Source organism: Myotis nattereri (genome assembly GCF_964212035.1).
Source record: "Myotis nattereri genome assembly, chromosome: 4".
In the NCBI taxonomy this organism is placed as follows: Eukaryota; Metazoa; Chordata; class Mammalia; order Chiroptera; family Vespertilionidae; genus Myotis; species Myotis nattereri.
Window position 1 is genome coordinate 73,664,196 of NC_138079.1, and position 22,372 is coordinate 73,686,567.

General features: G+C 36.0%; 1 protein-coding gene across 3 annotated transcripts in view; it reads left to right on the forward strand.

Annotated features, from left to right (window-relative positions):
* The window catches only part of SNX2 (sorting nexin 2), a 51,865-nt gene that overhangs the window by 21,030 nt on the left and 8,463 nt on the right, over positions 1 to 22,372 (forward strand). For all 3 annotated transcript variants that reach the window (XR_013995859.1, XM_081088893.1, XM_081088892.1), the window contains exons 3-10: positions 281 to 444; positions 2,654 to 2,720; positions 3,057 to 3,100; positions 4,562 to 4,703; positions 9,204 to 9,282; positions 20,322 to 20,397; positions 21,284 to 21,397; positions 21,655 to 21,748. Coding sequence is in view for 2 of the 3 variants with exons in the window: in XM_081088893.1 (XP_080945019.1) it covers positions 281 to 444; positions 2,654 to 2,720; positions 3,057 to 3,100; positions 4,562 to 4,703; positions 9,204 to 9,282; positions 20,322 to 20,397; positions 21,284 to 21,397; positions 21,655 to 21,748 (780 nt within the window). In the remaining variant the exon portion in view is untranslated. The remainder of the gene's footprint in view (positions 1 to 280; positions 445 to 2,653; positions 2,721 to 3,056; positions 3,101 to 4,561; positions 4,704 to 9,203; positions 9,283 to 20,321; positions 20,398 to 21,283; positions 21,398 to 21,654; positions 21,749 to 22,372) is intronic.

A 22,372-nucleotide genomic window follows, 5' to 3' on the forward strand; every position in this document is an offset into this window, starting at 1 on the left:
AGGCTCCCGCCACCGCTACGCTCCCCAGCCATGAGCCCGGCTTCTGGCTGAGTGGTACTCCCCATGTGGGAGCACACTGACCACCAGGGGGCAGCTCCTGCATTGAGTATCTGCCCCCTGGTGGTCAGTGCACATCATAACGACCGGTCGTTCCGCTGTTCAGTCGATTTGCATATTACCCTTTTATTATATTGGATTTTTCATAATTCATTAACTGCTATCTAGACTATTGGGGTTTTGTTACCAGTGTCCTTAACTGACTTGTTTAATTTGTATCTAGAAGCCACAGAAGAAGTTTCTCTGGACAGTCCAGAAAGGGAACCTATCATCTCCTCTGAACCTTCTCCTGCAGTCACACCTGTGACCCCTACTACACTCATTGCTCCCAGAATTGAATCAAAGAGTATGTCTGCTCCTGTGATCTTTGATAGATCTAGGGAAGAGGTATGGAAAGATTTTGTATTCTAAATTAATATGTAACTATTAAGTTTTTTGTTCTCCACCCAACATCACTCTCCTGTTAGTCATTTCTAATCAAAGCTGTATAGACATTTTGGGAAAAGAACATTGGACTAAAGAGTCTAGTGACTTAGCTTTTTAATCCAGTAACTTGGGCAAATCACTTTCCTTATTTTTTATTTTTTATTTTTTAATCCTCACCTGAGGATATCTTTTGAAGAGAGAGAGAGAGAAACATTAATGTGAGAGAGAAACATCCATCAGTTGCCTTCCATATGCAACCGACTGGGGATCGAACCCACAACCTGGGTTTGTGCCCTGACCAGGAATTGAACCTGCAACCTTTTTGGTGCATGGAACAATGCTCTAACCGACCCGGGCAAAACCACTTTCCTTCTTAAGGCAAGGAGTTTGTCATTTGGGATCGTGTGATGATCTGTGCTTCTCAAGGTTCATGTGTTAATCAAATAAGATAATGTATGAAAGTGCTTTGAAACTTAATTACAACAAAGTGATATTTTGAGCAATTTTATTTGATAAAAGCATGCAATTAATATTAGTTACGCTGGCAGGTTGGAGGATAGGTTCTGACTGGAGAGGAAGCATAAGAGGGCCATTGGTGTATAATGATACTGTTTGTTTCTTGATCTAGGTTTACTTTGTGAAAGTTATTGAACTGTACACTTAGGAGTTATATACTTCATATATACTACATTTCAAATACAACTTTTAAAACTGTATAAGAGTACAACCTTGAAATAAAAAGATTATAGTTAAAATACTTTTCTTTTAGATGGTCTTAGACTTTAATATTGCTTTAAAAATTAGCAATATTTAACAATAACAAAACTTTCCTGCAGAGTTGCTATTAGGATTTTTTATTTTAAATGCCATTAAAAAGTACTTCTGTAGTCTCATAGTATTATCATTTTTCTTACTGTTTTTTTTCAGTGAGCTTATAGTGCTTTCATTGGCTTTAAGAACATGTGTTTACTATGTAATTAAAGAAACCAGCCGAAACCGGTTTGGCTCAGTGGATAGAGCGTTGGCCTGCGGACTGAAAGGTCCCAGGTTCGATTCCGGTCAAGGGCATGTGCCTGGGTTGCGGGCACTTCCCCAGTGGGGGATGTGCAGGAGGCAGCTGATGGATGTTTCTCTCTCATCGATGTTTCTGGCTCTCTATCTCTCTCCCTTCCTCTCTGTAAAAAATCAATAAAATATATTAAAAAAAAAAAAAAAAAAAAAGAAACCAGATTCTAAAGTTGCTTATTAGTATAATAATTTCTGAAAGTATCTAATAATCTACTGGCAAAAGTAATGGCTACTTGCTGCTTATTAAAGAATAGATACAACTGAAAAATGCTACTATTAAAAATAATGAAGAAGCTAAATTTAATAACCTGAGTCTGAAGATTTGATATATAGAAAAAAAATCCACAGTATCCCTACAGAAGACTAAAATGGTTTTTCTTCATGTAAGGAGTTACAAGAACACAAGATTTTGTTTTACTTTTCCAAATGATCCTTTTTCTATTTCTTTGTGTGTATGTGTTTTTACATAGTCAGGAAATACGAAAGCTTTTATTTTTTATAAATGGAGTGCTGAATGGCTTTTTAATTTTTTAAATTTTATTTTTTAATTGATTTCAGAGAGGAAAGAAGAGGGAGAGGGAGATAGAAACATCAATGCTGAGAGAGAATCATTGACTGGCTGCCTCCTGCATGCCCCCTTCGGGGATTGAGCCCCCAACCCTGGTATGTGCCCTTGACTGGAATGAAACCAGGGACTCTTCAGGCCACAGGCCGACGCTCTATCCCACGGGTGGGCATACTTTTTGACTCGAGGGCCACAATGGGTTCTTAAGCTGGACTCAGAAGAAGGAGCTGTGGCCGTGTTTCCCGACGTTGCCATGTTAACACTGTTGCTGGTGAAGGAACAGAGGGGAGAGCAAGAGAACCCTCCGCTCTTTCGGCTCCACGGGCCGGATAGAACAGCCGAACGGGCCGGATCCGGCCTGCGGGCCGTAGTTTGCCCACGGCTGCTCTATCCGCTGAGCCAAACCAACTCTGAATGGCTTTTTAAATTGATTGGTGAGACAGTGACCTTAGTAAAAGATGATAAAAATTATAGTGACTAGTGTTATGACAATAATATAAATTGGAATCTTTAACACCAAAAAAAAATCTTTTCTAGATTGAAGAAGAAGCAAATGGAGATATTTTTGATATAGAAATTGGTGTATCAGATCCAGAGAAAGTTGGTGAGTCAGTATTAATTATATTTTTTACTTGCTTCTTTTTTGAAAATTAGCTTGGTTAATAAATACATTGTTACAGTGTTAAATGGTACTTTCATTTTTAAGCTTTGGGAGACTTTTGCTTCTTATTTTTATTTATTTATTTTTTTCTTAGCTTCATTGAGGTCTAATTAATAAATAAAAATAGTGTATATTTAGGATGATGATGATTTAATGTATATATACATTATGAAATTAGCACAGTCAAGTTAATCACATTATCTCACACATTTAGTTACATTTGTGTGTGTGTGCTTAAGTTCATGTTTTTTTAATAGTATTATTTGACTTTTCTTATAGGTGATGGCATGAATGCTTACATGGCATATAGAGTAACAACAAAGGTGAGTCTTTTGCTTCTTTAAAAAATAATAGTCCTCTAAGTATAGTACAAGGGTGATTAAGGTGTAAGTGATCCTCCTTTTTTTTTTTTTTTTTTTTTTTTTTTACCAAGGTGACCATCCAGTAAAGATTGCAAATAAGTTGTTACATTGAGTTGTGAGTGGTTTGGTAGATACAGTATTCTTTGAAAATATGCAGGAAGGGACCTAATTAGACAAAGATAGGAGGAAGAAATGAGAATAGCATGTTCCAGGCAAAGGAATTTGCTTGTGTAAAAGCCAGAAGTCAAGAAAGCATTGTATCTTCTAGGATCTGCAAGAAGTGGTACCTGATTGAATTGTGTAGCAATAAGCCTCCCTATATTATAAATAGCCACCTTAAGGAATTTGAACTTCATCCTGAGGATAATGGAGAGCCATTGAAGAGATTGAAATAAGAGTATAGCACAATTAGATTTTTGATTTAGAAAGAACTCTGAGACTCAGTATGAATTGGGAGTGTCAAAGCAGAGGTCAGGATTTCTAATTAAGAGACCATTGCAATTTTTAAAAAAATATATTTTGATTGACTTCGGAGAGGAAGAAAGATAGAAACATCAGTGATGAGAGAGAATCATTGATCGCTGCCTCCTGCACACCCCTACTGGGGATCTAGCCCACAACTAGGGCATGTGCCCTTGACTGGAATGGAACCCAGGACCCTTCAGTGCGCAGGCTGATGCTCTATCCACTGAGCCAAACCAGCTAGGGTGCCATTGCAATTTTAAAAAGGATTGTAGGTCTTTAAGTCTTAAAAAAAAGAGAGATGGTCTGTAGGAATCCTAGCTATGAGAAGTAACACTTTACATAAGGAATTGGTTCTGGGGGTGAGTGAAATAAAAGGCTTCTTGAGTTGTGTAGGAGGTAGAATCTATAGGGCTTGGATGTAAGGCATGAGGGAGGGATCCTGGAGAAAAGACAGCACAAGTGGAGGAACACTGTGTGGACAGGGGTGAGATTTGTTAATTCATTGAACAGGTATTTATTAAACACCATAGGGTCAGGCTCTTTTCCAAACACTAAGGTATAATAGTAAACAAGTTCTAGGAGGGGAAAATTGGTGAATTTGAGGTGGCAGTGAGATTTAAGTGGAGGTGTTCCTTGAGCGTTCCAATATGTTGGACTGAAGCTCAGAAGAGATCTAGGTAAGGTTAAAGATTTAAGAATTATTAGCATAAATATAAGTAGAGTCAATGAGATGAATAAAGCAAATATTTTCTGTTCCCTTAAGATTCTATAAAAAACACCTATGATTTAGGTTTTTTTCGTTTGTTAGCAATTTGTATGCCAAATTAGCTACTCTGGATTCTTTTATAAAGTAGACCAGTGGATGTATACACATGCATGTTCACAATTATATATGACATTGACTTCTGAATAATTGCTCAGTATTTAGAATTTGAAATACCTCTTTTTCACTTGTAGACTTCTCTTTCCATGTTCAGTAAGAATGAATTTTCAGTTAAAAGAAGATTTAGTGACTTTCTTGGTTTGCATAGCAAGTTAGCAAGCAAGTATTTACATGTCGGTTATATTGTACCACCAGCTCCAGAAAAGAGTATAGTAGGTAAGTGTGAATTAAAAAAAGTAACTTTTATTTGTTACTGTTACTATTTTAATTATAACTATAAATTTGTAGATTCCATGATCATTCGCTGTCATGACATCTCATAATATGTAAAAATACTGAATTTAAATATTCCATTTATGACAATTATTCATCAACCAAAGATTGTATAAGCTAATACAATTATGTTAATATTGGGTCAGAATTTGTCAAGTTGAAAACAATTTAAAACCCCTTTTAGGGTCATTGGAGTTCCATATTACTGAGTAACACTCAGAGGGTGTTTACTGTTACTAGCATATCAATAATGTTTTCTAAGGGATGTTTGGCTCTCAGCTATATATTGTTCAAAAAGATTTGATCTAGCCTCGCTATTTAAACGCAGTTTATTTCATAACCTCAATATAATGTTTAAAAACATTGTTATTTATACAAAATAATAAATTAAGAATATGCAGAAAATTACAAAAGAGGAGAACCTCTATTGTCTCACCATTAAGACATGTCATCTCTCAAAATTTTGTAGTATTTTTTTTTCAATCCTTTCAGTCATAGGTTTTTATGCACCTTACTTTATATTTCTTTATACGTAAGATTATTTTTCTGAAAAATATTCTAAACTGAATTTTTCTAATCTTTAAATTATTATTTTACTTTTTTCTAGCATTTGAAGGACAATTTTATCTTTTATGATTTTGAAATCTGATATATTTGAATGGATTTGTTATATTTTTTCTCTCTCTTTTTTTTTAAATTCAAAAATCTAGTTGTGCCCTGGCCGGTTTGGCTCAGTGGATAGAGAGAGCATTGTCCTGGGGACCAAGGGGTTCTGGGTTCGATTCCGATCAAGGGCTTGTACCTTGGTTGCAGGCTCCTCCTGGACCTGGGCCCTAGGCAGGGCATGTGTAGGAGGCAATCAGTTGATGTGCTTCTCTCACATCTGTAGTTCTCTGTCTTACCCTCTCTCTTCCACTCTCTCTAAAAAATCAATGGAAAAATATCCTCAGGTGAGGATTAAACTAAATAAAAAAAATTAAAATCAATAAAAACATTTTTAAAAAAATCTAGTGCAGTTCTTCAACTTCTTAACCTCAAAGCTTAATATTCTTCATATTTATTGAGAACTCTTAAAGAGCTTTTACTTTTGTGGGATATATTGATATTTATTATATGGGAATGTTTTAAAACTGTATCTATTACTTCATTAAAAATAACAATAAACTTCATTACCTGTTAACAAGTAAAATTTTTGTGAAAAATAATTTTTGTAACACAGAAATGAATAAGAGCAGCTTGCTTTTTTGTTTTTGTTCAACACCTTTGCAAATTTCTTTAATTTCTGGCTTAATAGAACATAGTGATATTCTCATATCTGCTTCTGTACTCAACCTGTTGTGATATAACACATATAATCTTTGTAAAACTTACAGAGCTTTCATGAAAGAATGAGAGTAAGAAAGACAAATAACAGTTTAGTATTTTTATAAAAATAGGCTTTTGTGCACTACCTTCTTTCCCCTAAAAAAGTATCTCTGAAACCTTCCAGGTATTCTGACTACACTTTGAGAACTTTTGATCTAATTACTAATCTTATTTTCCTCTTCTCTAAAATACCACAATGGTATCTTCTGGCATTCTGCTATCTACGTAGGGAACTTAAGTTTTATCCATCATAAATTACTTATTATTAATATTGGATTTTTTCTTTGACTTTTAAGTTGTACAACTATTTTTATACACCAAAAGAGGAAAAACAAATTATTTCTCTCATTTTGGTGGCTAGATATGCTAGTGTAGTCTTTAAACATTGACCAAAAGGAAAGATTTAAAAACTAAATTTTCATATTCAAGTTATTGTGTTTCAAACTAACATTTTGCCTCAGTAATCTTCAACCTTCCACAAATGATTGCAGTATAATAAATAGCACATATAAATTCAAAATAGAATTAAGAAATTATATCCTTAGAGCATTCTTTTCTGACATTGATTTTGATAGCTTTCAAAGGGTACTAGGGGATAGTGACACAGTTATGTTCATATTATTCATAGGTAGTCTATTAAATTGTAAGACTATCAGTTAAATTATAGAAATAATTAAGTCATTGAATGTTTACTGTGCTAAAGCACTGTGCTAAATAATTTATGTGCATTTTCATTTGATCTTCACAACAACTTTAAGTTAACTTATTATTGTGCTTATTGAATAGGTAAGGAAGCTAAGGTTCATCAAGGCTAGGTAACATGCCTCATGTCATACAGCTACCAAGAGGCAGAGCTGAGTTTTAAATGCCAGATGGCCATCTTACTCCAGGGTTTATATTCTTAACCGTTATTCTGTTCTGCTTCTAATTTTATTTAGTATGTTGTGTTTTTTTCAATACAATTATGGTTTGCCTTTATTTTTTACCTAAAATAGAAAACCTTCTGGTTTAAAAAAAAAAAATCTAATGCTATGTGATTGTAGAATGGTCTAATGTACATTTGAGGATTTATTTTTAAAAAGATATAAAGAAAGAGCTTAGCAAGAAAAATATTTTTCTTTTTTCTTTTTTTTTTTATATATTTTATTGATTTTTTACAGAGAGGAAGGGAGAGAGATAGAGAGTTAGAAACATCGATGAGAGAGAAACATCGATCAGCTGCATCCTGCACACCCCCTACTGGGGATGTGCCCGCAACCCAGGTACATGCCCTTGACCGGAATCGAACCTGGGACCTTTCAGTCCGCAGGCCGACGCTCTATCCACTGAGCCAAACCGGTTTCGGCAAGAAAAATATTTTTCAAATAGTAAGATGAAGCCAATATAAAGTTCCCTCAAAATGTGTGCAAAAGTCTGAATAGTTATTAAAGGTGGGTTAGAAATTGATCCCTGAGCTTCCTGGCAGCCAACCAAGTAGAAGAAAAATGTTCATTTTATAATTTCATATTGTTTATAATTTTTTTAAAAGTAAAAATGAATACATTGCCTAAGAAAAATTTAAGGTATGGAGATTCTTTAATTACATACTAAGACTAAGTGGTTTTCAAATAACAAACAATGATAGTGGGGTAGTGGAGTAAGAGTAGTAACTTCTTTGCTGGGAAGGTAGAACTGCCACAGAAAGAAGAGGAGTCTTTTAGCACACGGCAGTTACTGCACTTTTATAAAACCTTAGTTGACTTAAAAACAGCATTTCAGTAAGCTTTTAGAAAACAGCAACAAAGTTGAAAAGTTTTAAAAGGTAACTGGTTAGAGTAAGGCTTTTTTTTTTTTGTCTCCTCACAATGGCTTATAGAGATTACCGGTAGGAAATAGCATGAGCAGATGATTCTTGAAGGAAATAAAAGAAGAACTGTATCTTTGTAAGGTTTTTTTTTCAGGGAAACAATATGTGAAATAATTAATATCCTATATCATGTAGTCCATTCAGGATAGATGTTTGAGTGTTCTTTTTCAAACTATTATATTTCAGAGGAATTAAGTTAAATAGAACATTCATAGGTGATACGTTTATTTACCAGATATGCCAACCTGAGTAAGAATTACATGATTTTAATGACTTTACTGAGATATAATTCATATGCTATACAGTTATTCATTTAAATATGTAATTTAATGGCCTTTAGTATATTCAGAGTTGTCCATACATCACTACATCTATTTTAGAGTAGTTTTATTACCCCTTAACCATCATCCTCTAACTTCCTCATCCCTCCAGCCATAGGCAATCACAAATTTATTTTCTTTCTCTATAAATTTGCCTATTTGCCTATTCCTTTATATAAAGGGAATCATACAATATTTGCTCCTTTGTGACAAGCTTCTTTCACTTAGCATAATATTTTCAAGGTTCATCCATGTTGTAGCATGTATCAGTTCTTTATTTCTACAGAATTGATTTTTGAAAGGAAAAAGAACAGGAAAAGAAATAAAATCTGATCTTCTATATTAGTGTTAAAATTGAAATTGCCAATAGAGAAATTGTTAACATGATTTTTACTTTTTAAATTTGAAGAGTTCTAAATATCTCTATGAAAGAGCTGTTATTTCAGTTATTATAAAACAGCCATGGTAAATATACAAGAACATGTTCTTAGAATCTGCAAGAGATAATATTTAGCAAATTCATGGGTTACACTTTTGTTTTTCTTGTCCACACGGTAAAGAACCTTAATTATTACTAATAAGAAATGAAAATATTAATTGAGCTTAAATTTGCTAATTTGAATCCTATTGAAATGTAAACACATTTTAGTTTAGCAGGAGTGTAATATATAACAGATAAGGAATCCAGAGGTTATAGTCAGAAAACTACAGACTCAGCTCAACCCATGCTTTATTTATAAATACAGAGTAGAATTACTGTATCATGAGTTTTAATTTCTCAAAGTATGATACTAATTATAAATTTAGTTCAAGTTCAGATTTAGAGTATATTTTAAGTTAGGCAGAAATGATTATAAAAGACTGTTTTTATAATAACATAAAATCATGAGTCTCATTCAATTTTTTTCAAAGGCATGACCAAGGTCAAAGTGGGTAAAGAAGATTTATCATCCACTGAATTTGTAGAAAAACGAAGAGCAGCTCTTGAAAGGTAATTCTAGACGGTTCTGCTTTATTACATTCATGTTTTTGCTTCAGTAATATATCTAATCCCACTATATGGTGTAACTTAGTTCAGTTATTAATTGATGACACATCAAAAGTGCTTTAAACTTTATTAAGAAAATTGCTTCTTTGAACAATATTGCTTATTCTGCTTTTATTAAATAAACCTATTCTTGTATCATTGTTACAAACAGCAATATATAAAGGCATGAGTTAGTTGAGGATAGAATTATTATGTCATAGCTGTGGTCAACAAGAGAAGTAAGAAAAAAAAAATTCATGAATCTTTTGAAAGTGGGGAAAGGGTTAATAAAATTATTTGGATAAAAATAGTATCTCTTTAGTATTATTTATATTCTTTTTTAAAAAATATATTTTGATCTTTTACAGAGAGGAAGGGAGAGGGATAGAGAGTTAGAAACATCGATGAGAGAGAAACATCGACCAGCTGCCTCCTGCACACCCCCTATTGGGAATGTGCCTGCAACCAAGGTACATGCCCTTGACTGGAATCGAACCTGGGACCCTTCATTCCACAGGCCGACGCTCTATCCACTGAGCCAAACTGGCTAGGGCATTATTTATATTCTTAGGAAGTTATACTCACATTCATGTTCTGTGTTGGATAATTTGGCTAATTATAGTTCATCTAAATTTTTTTAATTATTACTGAATAAGATTATTAGATGCACTGAATAATTATGTTTTTGCTCTCTCCTTTAATTTTGTATAATTGATTTTGACTTGAGTGTACAAAAGTATGTGACTTCTTGAGTTGACTGGATGTTTAACGGCTAATATGCTCTACCTTCCTTTAAGTACTTGACTCAGCACATTTCCTATAGCTTTGAAGACTTGTCATTATTGTGGCTGACTAAAAGGAGTGGAGTGGAGTGGATGGCAGGATTCCCACTTCGAGAATCTTAACATTTATTCTTTTCTTGCTATGTTGAAAATGTGATAAAACAATTTTGAAATTATCTTAAAACCCAAGCTTTAGAACCTAACTACACAACATTACCTTAAGTTAAAACATTTTCTAATTTCACAGGTTTTTTAAAATTTTCGTGGAATTTTGTTTATTTCAGTTGGATTTGCTTATTTGTTCTTTGTTTTATTTTGTTGGGGCTTAAAATAAGTGGCTGGGGTGGCGGGGGTAGGAGAGATTTTAGTGAGTAGTATGTGTATTATCTCCAGGCCACAAATTATTTTTAAAAACTATTTTTAAGGCAACTTATTTCTGGGTTTTAGTAATAGTTATTTAAATTAAAAGAAAATGCCACAGTAAAGTCAGGTTTGAACAATTGCTGTAAGAAAAGCTAAAGGATATGCTATTTAAAATCTTATATAAGACTTAAAAGATGAGATTATGTTTAGACCTACAGTCAAGAAAGCAGCATAGGTAAACATTGGTACTTGCTTCCACATCAGAATTACAACTAAATTCAGAACCGCCTGAAATTCAGCTGAATGGAAGTTTTACTTCTGGGGAATTAAAAAAGAAGCCAAATCAAGACTGATTGGAGGGACAGAGACAAGAAAAGGGGTGATCCCACAACAGGGGTGGGCAAACTTTTTGACTAGAGGGCCACAATGGGTTCTTAAACTGGACCAGAGGGCCGGAACAAAAGCATGGATGGAGTGTTTGTGTGAACTAATATAAATTCAAAGTAAACATCATTACATAAAAGGGTACGGTCTTTTTTTTTTTTTTTAGTTTTATTCGTTTCAAATGGGCCGGATCCGGCCCGCGGGCCGTAGTTTGCCCACGGCTGTCCCACACCCATATGTGGCGGATAAAAATCGGGAGGGATATCTTGGCCACGGAGGTCACCCCTGAGGAATAAGGTCTTCCAGGTCCCCCAGCCCAGGGTTCCAGTGCAGGAAGAGAAGTCCCCATAAATTCTGGCTGTAAAATCCTCAGCGGGGATTGAAGCTGAGGGAGATAGGGTTGCTGGAGTCCCAGGCAGTTCTTAAAGGGTCCACTCAGGTTCTAATTCTGGATTCACTCCCTCTAAGCTCCAGCATTGGACAGCAGCTTGAAAGGTACCAGAGACATATGAAGAGGGACTGAAGTGTCGGGCATCAGGGCAGGAGTTGGGGGTGAGGGGGCGTTTCTCTCAGACAGAAGTGCTAGCAAAGGCCCTTGTTCCTTTTCTGAGCCCAACACAGCTGGCAGGCGGGCACTATATTGAGACTCCATCAACCTAGCTCACACTGTTTGCTTCACCCTGGTGATTCCCTGAGGCCCTGCCCCACCCAACTTTCAGGGCCACTGAAGCTGTTTCCTGTGGCTTTTAAATACACATGCCCTGTCTTGGCTCATGTTTCAGATTTTTCTAAGATCTCTCGAGCAGCTTCTGGCCTCAGTGAGCCCTGTACCTCTCTCTCTAAGTGGTCTAGGCTTGGCACTAGCAGCAGCCAGCCTTGGTTCACAGCTTGGCCTTGTCTGAGAACCTCCAAGCCCATGACAACTAGCAGTCATCTGCAGATCACTTTGTAGCTCATGCCAGGTGGCCCTGGGCAGAAAACTGACAGTAACTGACCTTGGCCTACACCTCCTAGGAGGCACTCAGTGGACAGCTTCAGACCATGTCAGGCACCACCATCCAACCACTTGCATAAGCTGCCGGAAGCCGGTCCACCCTTGCTGCTTGACACAGTTGCTGCAGGGAAGAAACATCTGCACAGCATATGTTTCAAGGGACCTGGCGTATATGGCATACTGTTCTTAATATGTTTGCTCCCCTTCTAAGCGCTATGTGTTTTAACCAAGGTCACCTCTCTGAGAAAGGTTGTTTCCCCAGGTGGGGATTTTTCCCTGGAGTTAGGGATTAACAGGACTAAGGAAGGGAATAAATCAGTAAAACCCCTTAACTAAGTGCCAGGCGGGTAGTTAATCACCTTAACTACGAACAATCACGCTTAAGCTACATAATCTTTACTTAGGATAATCTCCTTCAGTTACTTCCTTGTAGTTTAACAGAACAGTAGAGTAGTGACCTTGGAATGGAGATAACAAACACCCTAACCTTTGAAATAGAATGGATAGGATTAAAATCAAATGGTATAAATACAGATGTAACAGGAGAATAAAGAGAGAACCTGGCGAGAGAACCTGGTGGGAGAACCTGGCTGGAGAATCTGGCTAGAGAACCTGGCTAGGCTGATCACCTGAACGCTGTCTCCGTGTCATTCCTTCTTCGCCGACTCTGTCCATACCTTTGGGAACCCCTGGACCTGCTAAGGTTGAACCCCAACAATAAGCCACACATTCAAGGGATTAGATTCAGCAGGTACCAGAGCCCTGCTAAAGTAAGTCCTACTCTGTGGGGTGGGCCCCCTTTACAACTGATCCTCCATGGTGGTTAGAGGTTGGTGGTTAGTGGTCACAGCCGGTCCTTGCGGCTGATCAGCATGGCAGTAAATCCCTCCCATTAACATACCAACAGCAACAAGGCTCAGCCACAAGGGTAGGGTGTATGCAGCCCAAAACGGGGGAGCGCATCTCAAGTACCCAGCTTGAGTGATTGGAAGGCTGTGCCACTGGACCCTACAGGATACTTACTACATTAGGCCACTCTACCAAGCCTGGGAGATTTAGCAGCTCTACTTAATCATAGAAGGAAACATAGGTTGGCTATTATCAAAATGAGGAGAGAAAGAAATATATTCCAAATGAAAGAATAGAACAAAACTCTAGAAAAAGAACTAAACAAATTTGAGAAGCAATCTAGATGCAGAGTTCAAAACACTTGATATAAGGATGCTCAGTAGACAGTGAGAACTTCAACAGCATAAAAAAGGAACAGTCAGAAATGAGGGCTACACTAACTGAAATGAATAATTTACAGGGAATCAACAGTAGAGTAGATTAAGCCGAGAACCAAATCAGCGATTTGGAATGTAAGGAAGCAAAAAACACCCAATCAGAACAGCAAAAAAGAACCCCCAAAATGAGGATAGTGTAAGGAGCCTCTGGGACAACTTCAAGTATACCAACATTTAATTGCATCATGGGGTTGCCGGAAAGAAAAGAAAGAGAGCAAGAAATTGAAAACCTGTTTGACAAGATGATGATGAATAACTTCACTAACATGGTGAAGGAAATAGACATATAAGTCCAGCAAACACAGAGAGTCCCAGGCAAGATGAATCCAAAGAGGCCACACACCAAGACACATCATAATTAAAATGGAAAGGTTAAAGTCAAAGAGAGAATCTTAAAAGCAGTTAGTTATCTACAAGGGAGCTCCCAGAAGACTCAGCTGATTTCCCAACAGAAATTTTGCAGGCCAGAAGGGATTGGCAACAAATATTCAAAGTGATGAAAGGCAAGGACCTACAACCAAGATTACCCAGCAAAGCTATCATTTAGAATTGAAGGACAGATAAAGAGCTTCCCAGACAAGAAAATGCAAAAGGAGTTCATCACCACTAGACCAGTATTATATGAAATGTTAAAGGCTCTAAAGAAGAAGGAAAAAAAAGATTAAAAATATGAACAACAAAATGGCAATAAATACATACTTATCAACAATTAAATCTAAAAAACAAAACAAAATAAATGCACAAGCAGAACAGAAACAGACTCATACAGATACAGAGAACATTTTGATGGTTGCCAGATGGGGGGTTTAGGGAGGATGAGTGAAAAAGATGAAGAGAAAAAAGAAGTACAAATTGGTTGTTACAGAACAGTCATGGGGATGTAAAGTACAGCTTAGGGAATACAGTCAATAATAACTGCATGTTTTCTGATAGGTATGAAATTTATTGGGATGATCACTTAGTAAGTTATATTATACCTAATCATTGGGGTGTACATCTGAAACTAATATAATAATGTATGTCAACTTTAATTGCAAATTAAAAAATGCAAAAAAAGGTGAGATTAGTCTGTGACAATCAATTACTCAAGAAAGGATTTAAATCGCATCAAGAGATGTTTAGGTTAGACATTAGAATTGTTTCTGTTATGAAAGATGTCATAGGCTGAATTTTTTTAAGATTAAAGGTAGATACTGCTCTACCTTATTTTTGCTTAGTCCCTGGAAGTATAACCATGACCCTTTGAGAAATCTTTCAAGTCCTATTTTTCTATGAGTAAATTTGAAATATTTCAGATGGCATGCTTGATAAGGAACTTAATGAAGATTTATTGTACCAAGCTCATATAATTTGATTCTACATTCACCTTTCTTGTAACTTGAATGCATTCAGCAGTATGAAACATTGAGGAGAGTTTTAAGGAAATACTGAAATCTAACCTAGTGTATACGTGAAGACAGTTTCTTTACTGACAAATGTTACTTGTTAAATACCACTTTAGTGGAATTTGCAGTAGTGAAAGAAAGGAAACAGTGTACTACTGAGGGGAAAGTTTAGTTTGCACTAGAAAGATGACTAAAGAAAATATAGGTGTTAAGGTATGGAAACAAAAGAATTGGAATAAATTTTCTAAAGTAATTGTTCTGTGGCATTTCTTAAAATTGATTTGTTAGGATAGGTATATCTGTGGAACATCCAGCCACATCGAATCTTGTAGGTCAGAGAAGTACTTCTCTTTGTATGTACATTTACACATTTATTTGTTTGTTCAACTTAGAGAATCCAGATTACTCTCTTGAAAGAAAGGAGTGGTTAAGAACTCAAGTACTTCCCTGCCACACTCAGTGAATTAAGCAGAAACTACTATTAAGAGTATTTCTTAGATCACTGTCTTGATTTTCTTGGGAGTACTTCACATCTTAAGAGCATATTCAGTCCATATTGTAAGTAAGGATACACTTCTGCAAATAAAAACAGATATATAGAGTAGCATGATAATAGTGTGCACATTTAGAATCCTTTTCTCTTTAGAAGCCTGCACTTCATTACGTACTGCACACTCTGTGTGACCTTAGGCAAGTTATTTAACTTCAATTCATTCTTTATCTCTGTATCATTTAGGAATGTGGTCATGCCAAGTGTCCAAAACTCCACTGGAAAGGCCTGAACAGTCAGTGTAGATTGATAAATCCACTATTTCACATCAAGAAGTTTGGAGTGTAGGCAGATATTTAGGATTGTCTAATTCATCAGGAAATCCTATTGCTTCCTTCTAGTACCTGGAATATAACCATTTCTCACCAGTCCTCTTCTAGTCCAAATGCCCCGAAATAACTGCTGTCGGCTCCTAATTCTTCCGGTTTCCATCCTTGCACCTCTACTCCTTTTTTTTTTTCTTTTAAATAATTGTTTCTTTTTAAATTACAGTTGGCATATAATATTATATTAATTTCAGGTGTACTGTACTCTTTTTCAATATAGCAGCCAGAGTCATACTTTTAAACCATGAATCAGATCATATCAATACCTCCTCCCCATTTCATTCAATAAAAGCCAGAGTCTTTATAATGGCCCACAAAACCTTACATGATGTGTGCACTGGTCACTGTTACCTATTCCATTTCCTATCCTCCTTGATCACTCTCTCGAGGCCACACTGATCTTTTTGCTGCCCTTCAAAGATTGCAGTTTTCCACCTTAAGGTTTTTTCACGGGCTGCTCCCACTGCCTAGAAAGCTTTTGTTCTCAGGTGTCTGCATGGTTAATTCCCTTACCTCTTTTAAATTCAAATATCACCTGTCAGTAAAATGTGTTCTGATCATTGGGCTTCATTCAGACCTTTTTTAAATCACCACCAACAAAACCTTACACACTTGATCTCATTTGTTCTACTTTCTGTCCTTCCTTCTTTCTGTGGCATTTACTACCTTGTCACATTCACATAATTTACAAAACTTAGACAGTTAATTGTCTATATTATTAAAATATAACCTCCCCTAGGGAAGTTGATCTTGTTTTCTTTTGTTCAGTGATACATTCTGAGTTCTCAGAACAATAACTGGTAATGAAGTAAATGCTTGGTAAATATTTGTTGAATGAACAACTATATGTCATGAAAGAATCAGGTTCTTTTTGCCCTTTTTAATTCTCATTATTAGCACATGTGTTTGAATCTCGCACGGACATGTTTTTGACTTTGTTCCTCTTAAGCATTTTGTATAACCTACTTCATATTTTGTTTTGTTTGGGGTAAGTAAATAGTAACTTGAAAGCCCTAAGTAATTCTTGTAAAGTTATGACTAACCTTTTCTTACAGCAAATATAAAAAACAACTACTGACCACCTCTTGTTGAGTCTGATACTTACTTTTCATTGATTGCATTGCATCTTTCATTTGTTTTCCTTGTGTGTTCCTCTTTCTTCCCATACCCCTTTTCATTGTTATTCCTTCATGCTTTTTTTAATATATCAACAATCCTCCTCACTTTAATTCTGAATTGGTATATATTTACCAATATTAATTTTAAAATTAATTTTATGTTCTTAATTTTAACATTATATAAGCTTAATATTTTTGTTTTTAATGGTTAGTTGCTCTTTACTTTCATGTAACCCTTAAGAAGAAAAATTTTACTGTCTTTTTTTTAGAATATCATTTTCTATAATCAATTCCTCAACAATGCTAGTATGTGATAGGTGGATAAAGGAAATCTATGGTCAGTTGAGTTTTGTTAACAAAACCCTAGGCAGTTTATTTCTTGCAGTACTCCTCATAGCACGTAATATGCTGCTGTTCATTATAAATCTTAAAGAAAAGAATATGTTATGTAATATGAATTCACTTTGGAAAGCTATTTTAGAATATAAGTAGTAGTAGGTATTTTCATGTAGTTTTGAAATATTGGACTATTTCTTCAAGGTTGTGTACTAGATGTTTTGTCTTCCTTCTTCTTCATTTCACATACCTCTGAGTGCTAGCTTTTTACCAGTTGTTGTGTGCACTCAGGTGAACAACTTATGCAAACTTCCTTAAGCAGTAAGCAGTCTAAACTATGAAATGAGTTACTTTAATAGTACTGGATAAATTCAGTATTAAAATTGTAAGTAAAATTCCCGTGGGAAAATACCAACATTTCTTAAATTTACTGGATTAGTGTTCCTGCTGCATTTCTTTTTTGGCTTCATTATATAGACAGCAAATGCTATTTTAAGCTGCAGTGTAGATTGTCTTGCATATATCTACCAAGTGCTCTATTTATATTATAAAGACTTCTTATGTGGCCTAATGACTTAAAATGAAGTTTAATATGGTATATATTTTACTTAAATACACAAAAAAAAACCCATGATAAAATAGTAATTTTAACCACTGTGTAGAATTTCACTTTAGAAAAAGTATTCATTTTTTTTCCCCAGAAAGTTTTCCTTAGCATATTTTACAATCTTGTAAAAAGGTAGAAACAATTACTGACTACGTTTATTCTACAGAAATAGAATAACCATATATTAACTGTGAGGTAAAATATAATTGAAATATTTATGTAATCTTTAATCTGAGGAAAGAGCAATTTTCTAATGTTTTTTAATTTTTTTTTAATAGAGAAAGAGGAAGGGAGAGGGAGATAGAAACATTGATGATGGGTCAGCTGCCTCCTGCCCAACCCCTACTGGGGATCAAGCTCACAATTGGGGCATGTGCCCTGACCAGGAATTAAGTCAGCAACCTCTTAGTTCATGGGTCGAGGCTCAACCACTAAGCTATAACAACCAGTTGGGCAGGAAAGAGCAATTTTTAAAAAATAGGATTAGATCTGTAAGTAATCAAGAATCATCAATAGTGGACCTTTTGGTAATTTATTATAGATGACAGGGAAATGTGGAGGGGGTTAGTACAGAAAATGTCTAAATTTGGGCTAATAGTGATTTAATAATGATGTTTCTCTTTACTTTTCATTTTTATTTTATGTAATTTCATGTAAGGAAGGCATCCTATATAATAAAAGGGTAATATGCAAATTGACCCTAACAGCAGAATGACCAGAATGACCACTCGACCAGTCACTATGAGGTGCACTGACCACCTCTTGGTCCCTTTCCCTGGCTGGCAGGCTCCGATCACCTGATGGCAAACAAGGAACCAGGGGTGGGTGGCAGGGGATTCGGGTGGTGCCAGGCGAGGGCCCCTGCCCCACCAGTCGCCCCACACACAGAGGGTAACTCTCAGCGGGAGTGGGGCTGGCAAGCGGGCGGGAACGGCCAACCTCTTGGTCCCTTCCCCCGTTCGTCAGGCTCCGATTGCCTGATGGTGAACGGGGAACTGGGGGTGGGTGGCGGCTGGGGGGGCGGAGCCGGCTCTGGGCAGCTGGGGAAGATGGCCCTGATTGCAGGCCAGTCCTAGGGACTGTACCGCGCATGAATTTCATGCTCCGGGCCTCTAGTTTATCAATAATAGCAAAACCTTTAAAGTAGAAATATTGAAGAAAATGTAGTTCTTGTCAAATAAGTACAAAAGCTGATTTTATAATTTAAATCTGCTGATAAGGAAATAATTTGGTAAGCTATTCTCCATTTTGGAAGTACATAGTAAGAAATATATACAAACTGTCCTCGGATTACATCTGACTCCATGTATGTAATTTTGTTGTTATGTCGCCATCTCCCATTTACCTATATATATAAAAGCCTAAGTGAACATTACGGCCGAAGGACCGGAACGACTGGTCGACCAGTTGCTATGACGCACAGTGACCACCATGGGGCAAACACTGAACGCAGGAGCTGCCCCCTGGTGGTCAGTGTGCTCCCACAGCGGGAGTGCCGCTCAACCAGAAGCTGGGCTCATGGCTGGCAAGTGCAGCTGCTGCAGCGCTCCTTTCCCGCCTCCAGCAGCACTACTAAGCGGTGGTGGCGGCAGTGTCAGGTGTAGCTAGCCAGGATTAGTGGCAGGGGAGCTGTGCCCGGCCCCGGCTGGGAATCTTCCCTGACTGCCTGCCACTTTGGCACTGCTACGTCCCTCAGGGGAATGTTGGACTGCTGGGTTTCGGCCCCTCGAGGGGTCCTGGATTGCAGGAGGGTGCAGGCCAGGCTGAGGGACCCCACCTGTGCACGAATCTGTGCACCGGGCCTCTAGTTTGTAATAAAGAAAACAAAGCTCCGTCATTCGATGTATTTACATACAGTATGTGTATTATGTTTTTTATTATCTATTTACCACAAGGTCAGGAATTGTTACCTTTCTTTTAAATTTTTTTTACTGTTTCACTTCATTACTGCTGTGTATGTGCTTCATGTGAGTGATGTAGGTGCTTATGTAGGTGGGTTCCGACTTCTGGTGAAAATCATGTTACATCGTGCCGTAGGAACAGATCTCCGACATAACCCAAAGACCTACTGTATCTATAATAATAAAAGCATAATATGCTAGTTAGACCAGACATCCTTCCAGAAGAAGCCGGGGCTGTGAGGGAAGCCTGGGTCCTGGATGCCAGAGGGAAGCCGATGCTAGCAGCTGGGGGAAGGAAGGCCTACTCTTTTTTTTTTTTTTTTTTTAATATATTTTTATTGATTTCAGAGAGGAAGGGAGAGGGATAGATAGAAACATCAATGCTAAGAGAGAATCATTGATTGGCTGCCCCCTACACGCCCCCTACTGGGGATCGAACCCACAACCTGGGCTTGTGCCCTTGGCCAGAATCGAACCTGGGACCCTTCAGTCTGCAGACCAACGCTGTATCCACTGAGCCAAACCAACTAGGGCAGGAAGGCCTACTCTTGCACGAATTTCGTGCATTGGGTCTCTAGTATATATATAGTTGATTGGTATTTGTATAGTGATGTGTTTCTTAGGACTCTGAAGTAATAACTGGGAGCATAGTAACTATCGAAAATTAAAATTATTTGATAAACTCATAAAGAGTTTTATACTTTGCAGTGAGAAGTTTGGTATATTACTTAACCTCTCTCCACTCCCACCTCATTCTTTGCCATATCTCTTTTTACATAAATTCAAATTTTCAAATGAACAAAAAACTTTGAATCATTAAATTGCTCTATGATTCTAAATAGAGTGAGGCAGACTGACGTGAAAGGAGGTAGACTGAGGACATCTTTTTACCTATTTATTCTTTTGTTGAAATAAAATTTAAAATAAGGTGCTACTGATAAGTAAAGGAGCAATTTTATTCTTAAATCTAGGTATCTTCAAAGAACAGTAAAGCATCCCACTTTACTACAGGATCCTGATTTAAGGCAGTTCTTGGAAAGTTCAGAGGTATTCTATTTTAAAAAATTGTATATAAATGTTATCAGTATTTATATTTTTCAGTGTAATAATTTATATAAGAATAGAGATGTCCAGTAAGTGGATTAACAGATGAAATAAAGCATTAATTTTTTTTTTTTTTTTTTGCTTAGTGCTTTAATTAGCTTTACTCTAAATTACTAGCAAAATGTCTTCTTTGCATGGATAAATATAGGATTATCAGTGCCAACCAGATTTAAAAGAATGACTTATATAGTCTAATTTTCAGTGTACTAGATTGTTACTTAGGCATCGTACTGAAATAAATTCAGAGCACATATTTAGAGATAGCTGTTGAATGTATTTATGTGTACATTCTAATGTTCTGATTAAGGTTTTGAAATGCAAATTTGTAACTTGAAAGACTTTAAATTATAATAACCTTGCTGCTCTTTATATTTGAGTTGTTTGGCACAATTGCTACCTTTTAAGATCCCAGAATTTTTTAAAAATTACAAATCATACAGTTTTAACTGGGCATAAAGAGATTTTTCTCAAGACTTTCTTCTTTTCTATGAACAGTTTATTTCTGTTAGCAAACAGGTGGCCAGTGTTAAGGTGCTTGGCAATTACTTAATATATTTTGACAAACATACTGTTGTTCCATCTAAATGTAAACATGCAGAAGAAAAGCAAATGGAAAGTCTATTTTTTAAGTTTTCCTTTGAGAATGTACAAGTAGTATATTTGAGAAATTAGATCTCAGTATTGAAATGTATGAGAGTGAAGAAAATACAACCTCCTTTTTATCTTCCTTTTGGGGGGGCAGAGAAGGGGGGGACAATCCCTTTTGTGGCCAGTTAAACCTCCAGGCTTTTAACCGGTTTGTTTGCCCTTATTTGTCATTCAATTCCAGCTGCCTAGAGCAGTTAATACACAGGCTCTGAGTGGAGCAGGAATATTGAGGATGGTGAACAAGGCTGCCGACGCTGTCAACAAAATGACAATCAAGATGAATGAATCGGATGCAGTAAGAGCTGATTTTTCGACTTGAATAATGAGATGAATTAATGAGCCCAACAATTGCATTTTAAAGCTGTACAAGTAGAAAATAGGATATTAATTTGCTTATTGAGTTTAGTTCTCAGCAACATCAGTTGACTACTATGGTTACCCATGGTTAATTTGTTGCTTTAAAACAAGGAATGGTGTTTGCTATTGGTAACCTAATTTACAGTGGTTTGTTCTGGCTAAATTAGCTCCATTTTTCTTTTTTGTTGTTGTTAGTGGTTTGAAGAAAAGCAGCAGCAATTTGAAAATCTGGATCAGCAACTTAGGAAACTTCATGCCAATGTTGAAGCCTTGGTCTGTCATAGAAAAGGTTTGTTTGCTTTATTATTTATCTGTTTAGCACCATGAGTTAGTTGAAACATTTTATTTAAATTTTATTAGGATGAGTATTTTGAAGTTATTATGGAAGAGAGAAAACAATAATTTAAGCGAATGTTTTTCTATTTCAACTTTGTTATCTAATATATTTTTGTTCTATTTTAATTTAACTTCTAGTTTAGAAGTAGAAAAATATGGAGCTTATAAAATATGTTTTGAATTATGGATTAAAATTGTTCACTTGATTAACTCTTTGTTAAATGTATTTATTATTCAATGAGTAAAGATGTCTTAGTAACTGATTATAATAAGAAATATGAGATTCAAAAATAGGTATTTGAGCTTTTTCTATAAAATATTTGTTTTGTGCCTGCCTGTATTTTCTAGAAAACTCTGAAATATTTTCTTCATTTTTGAACCATTTTATTTAAAAATCTGGGTTTTTTGTTAAAAATTTATAGAAAAGTTGAGTTACAAGTTTTAAATTTCATGGTTTTATTTTTAATTTTTAAAGAAGGCTTTTTTGTGTTCGATTTCTAAAATTCTTGATAAGTAATTTAGTATGTGTCATTACCAGCAATAAATTTTAATCAAATAATTACAGAAATCTAATTTT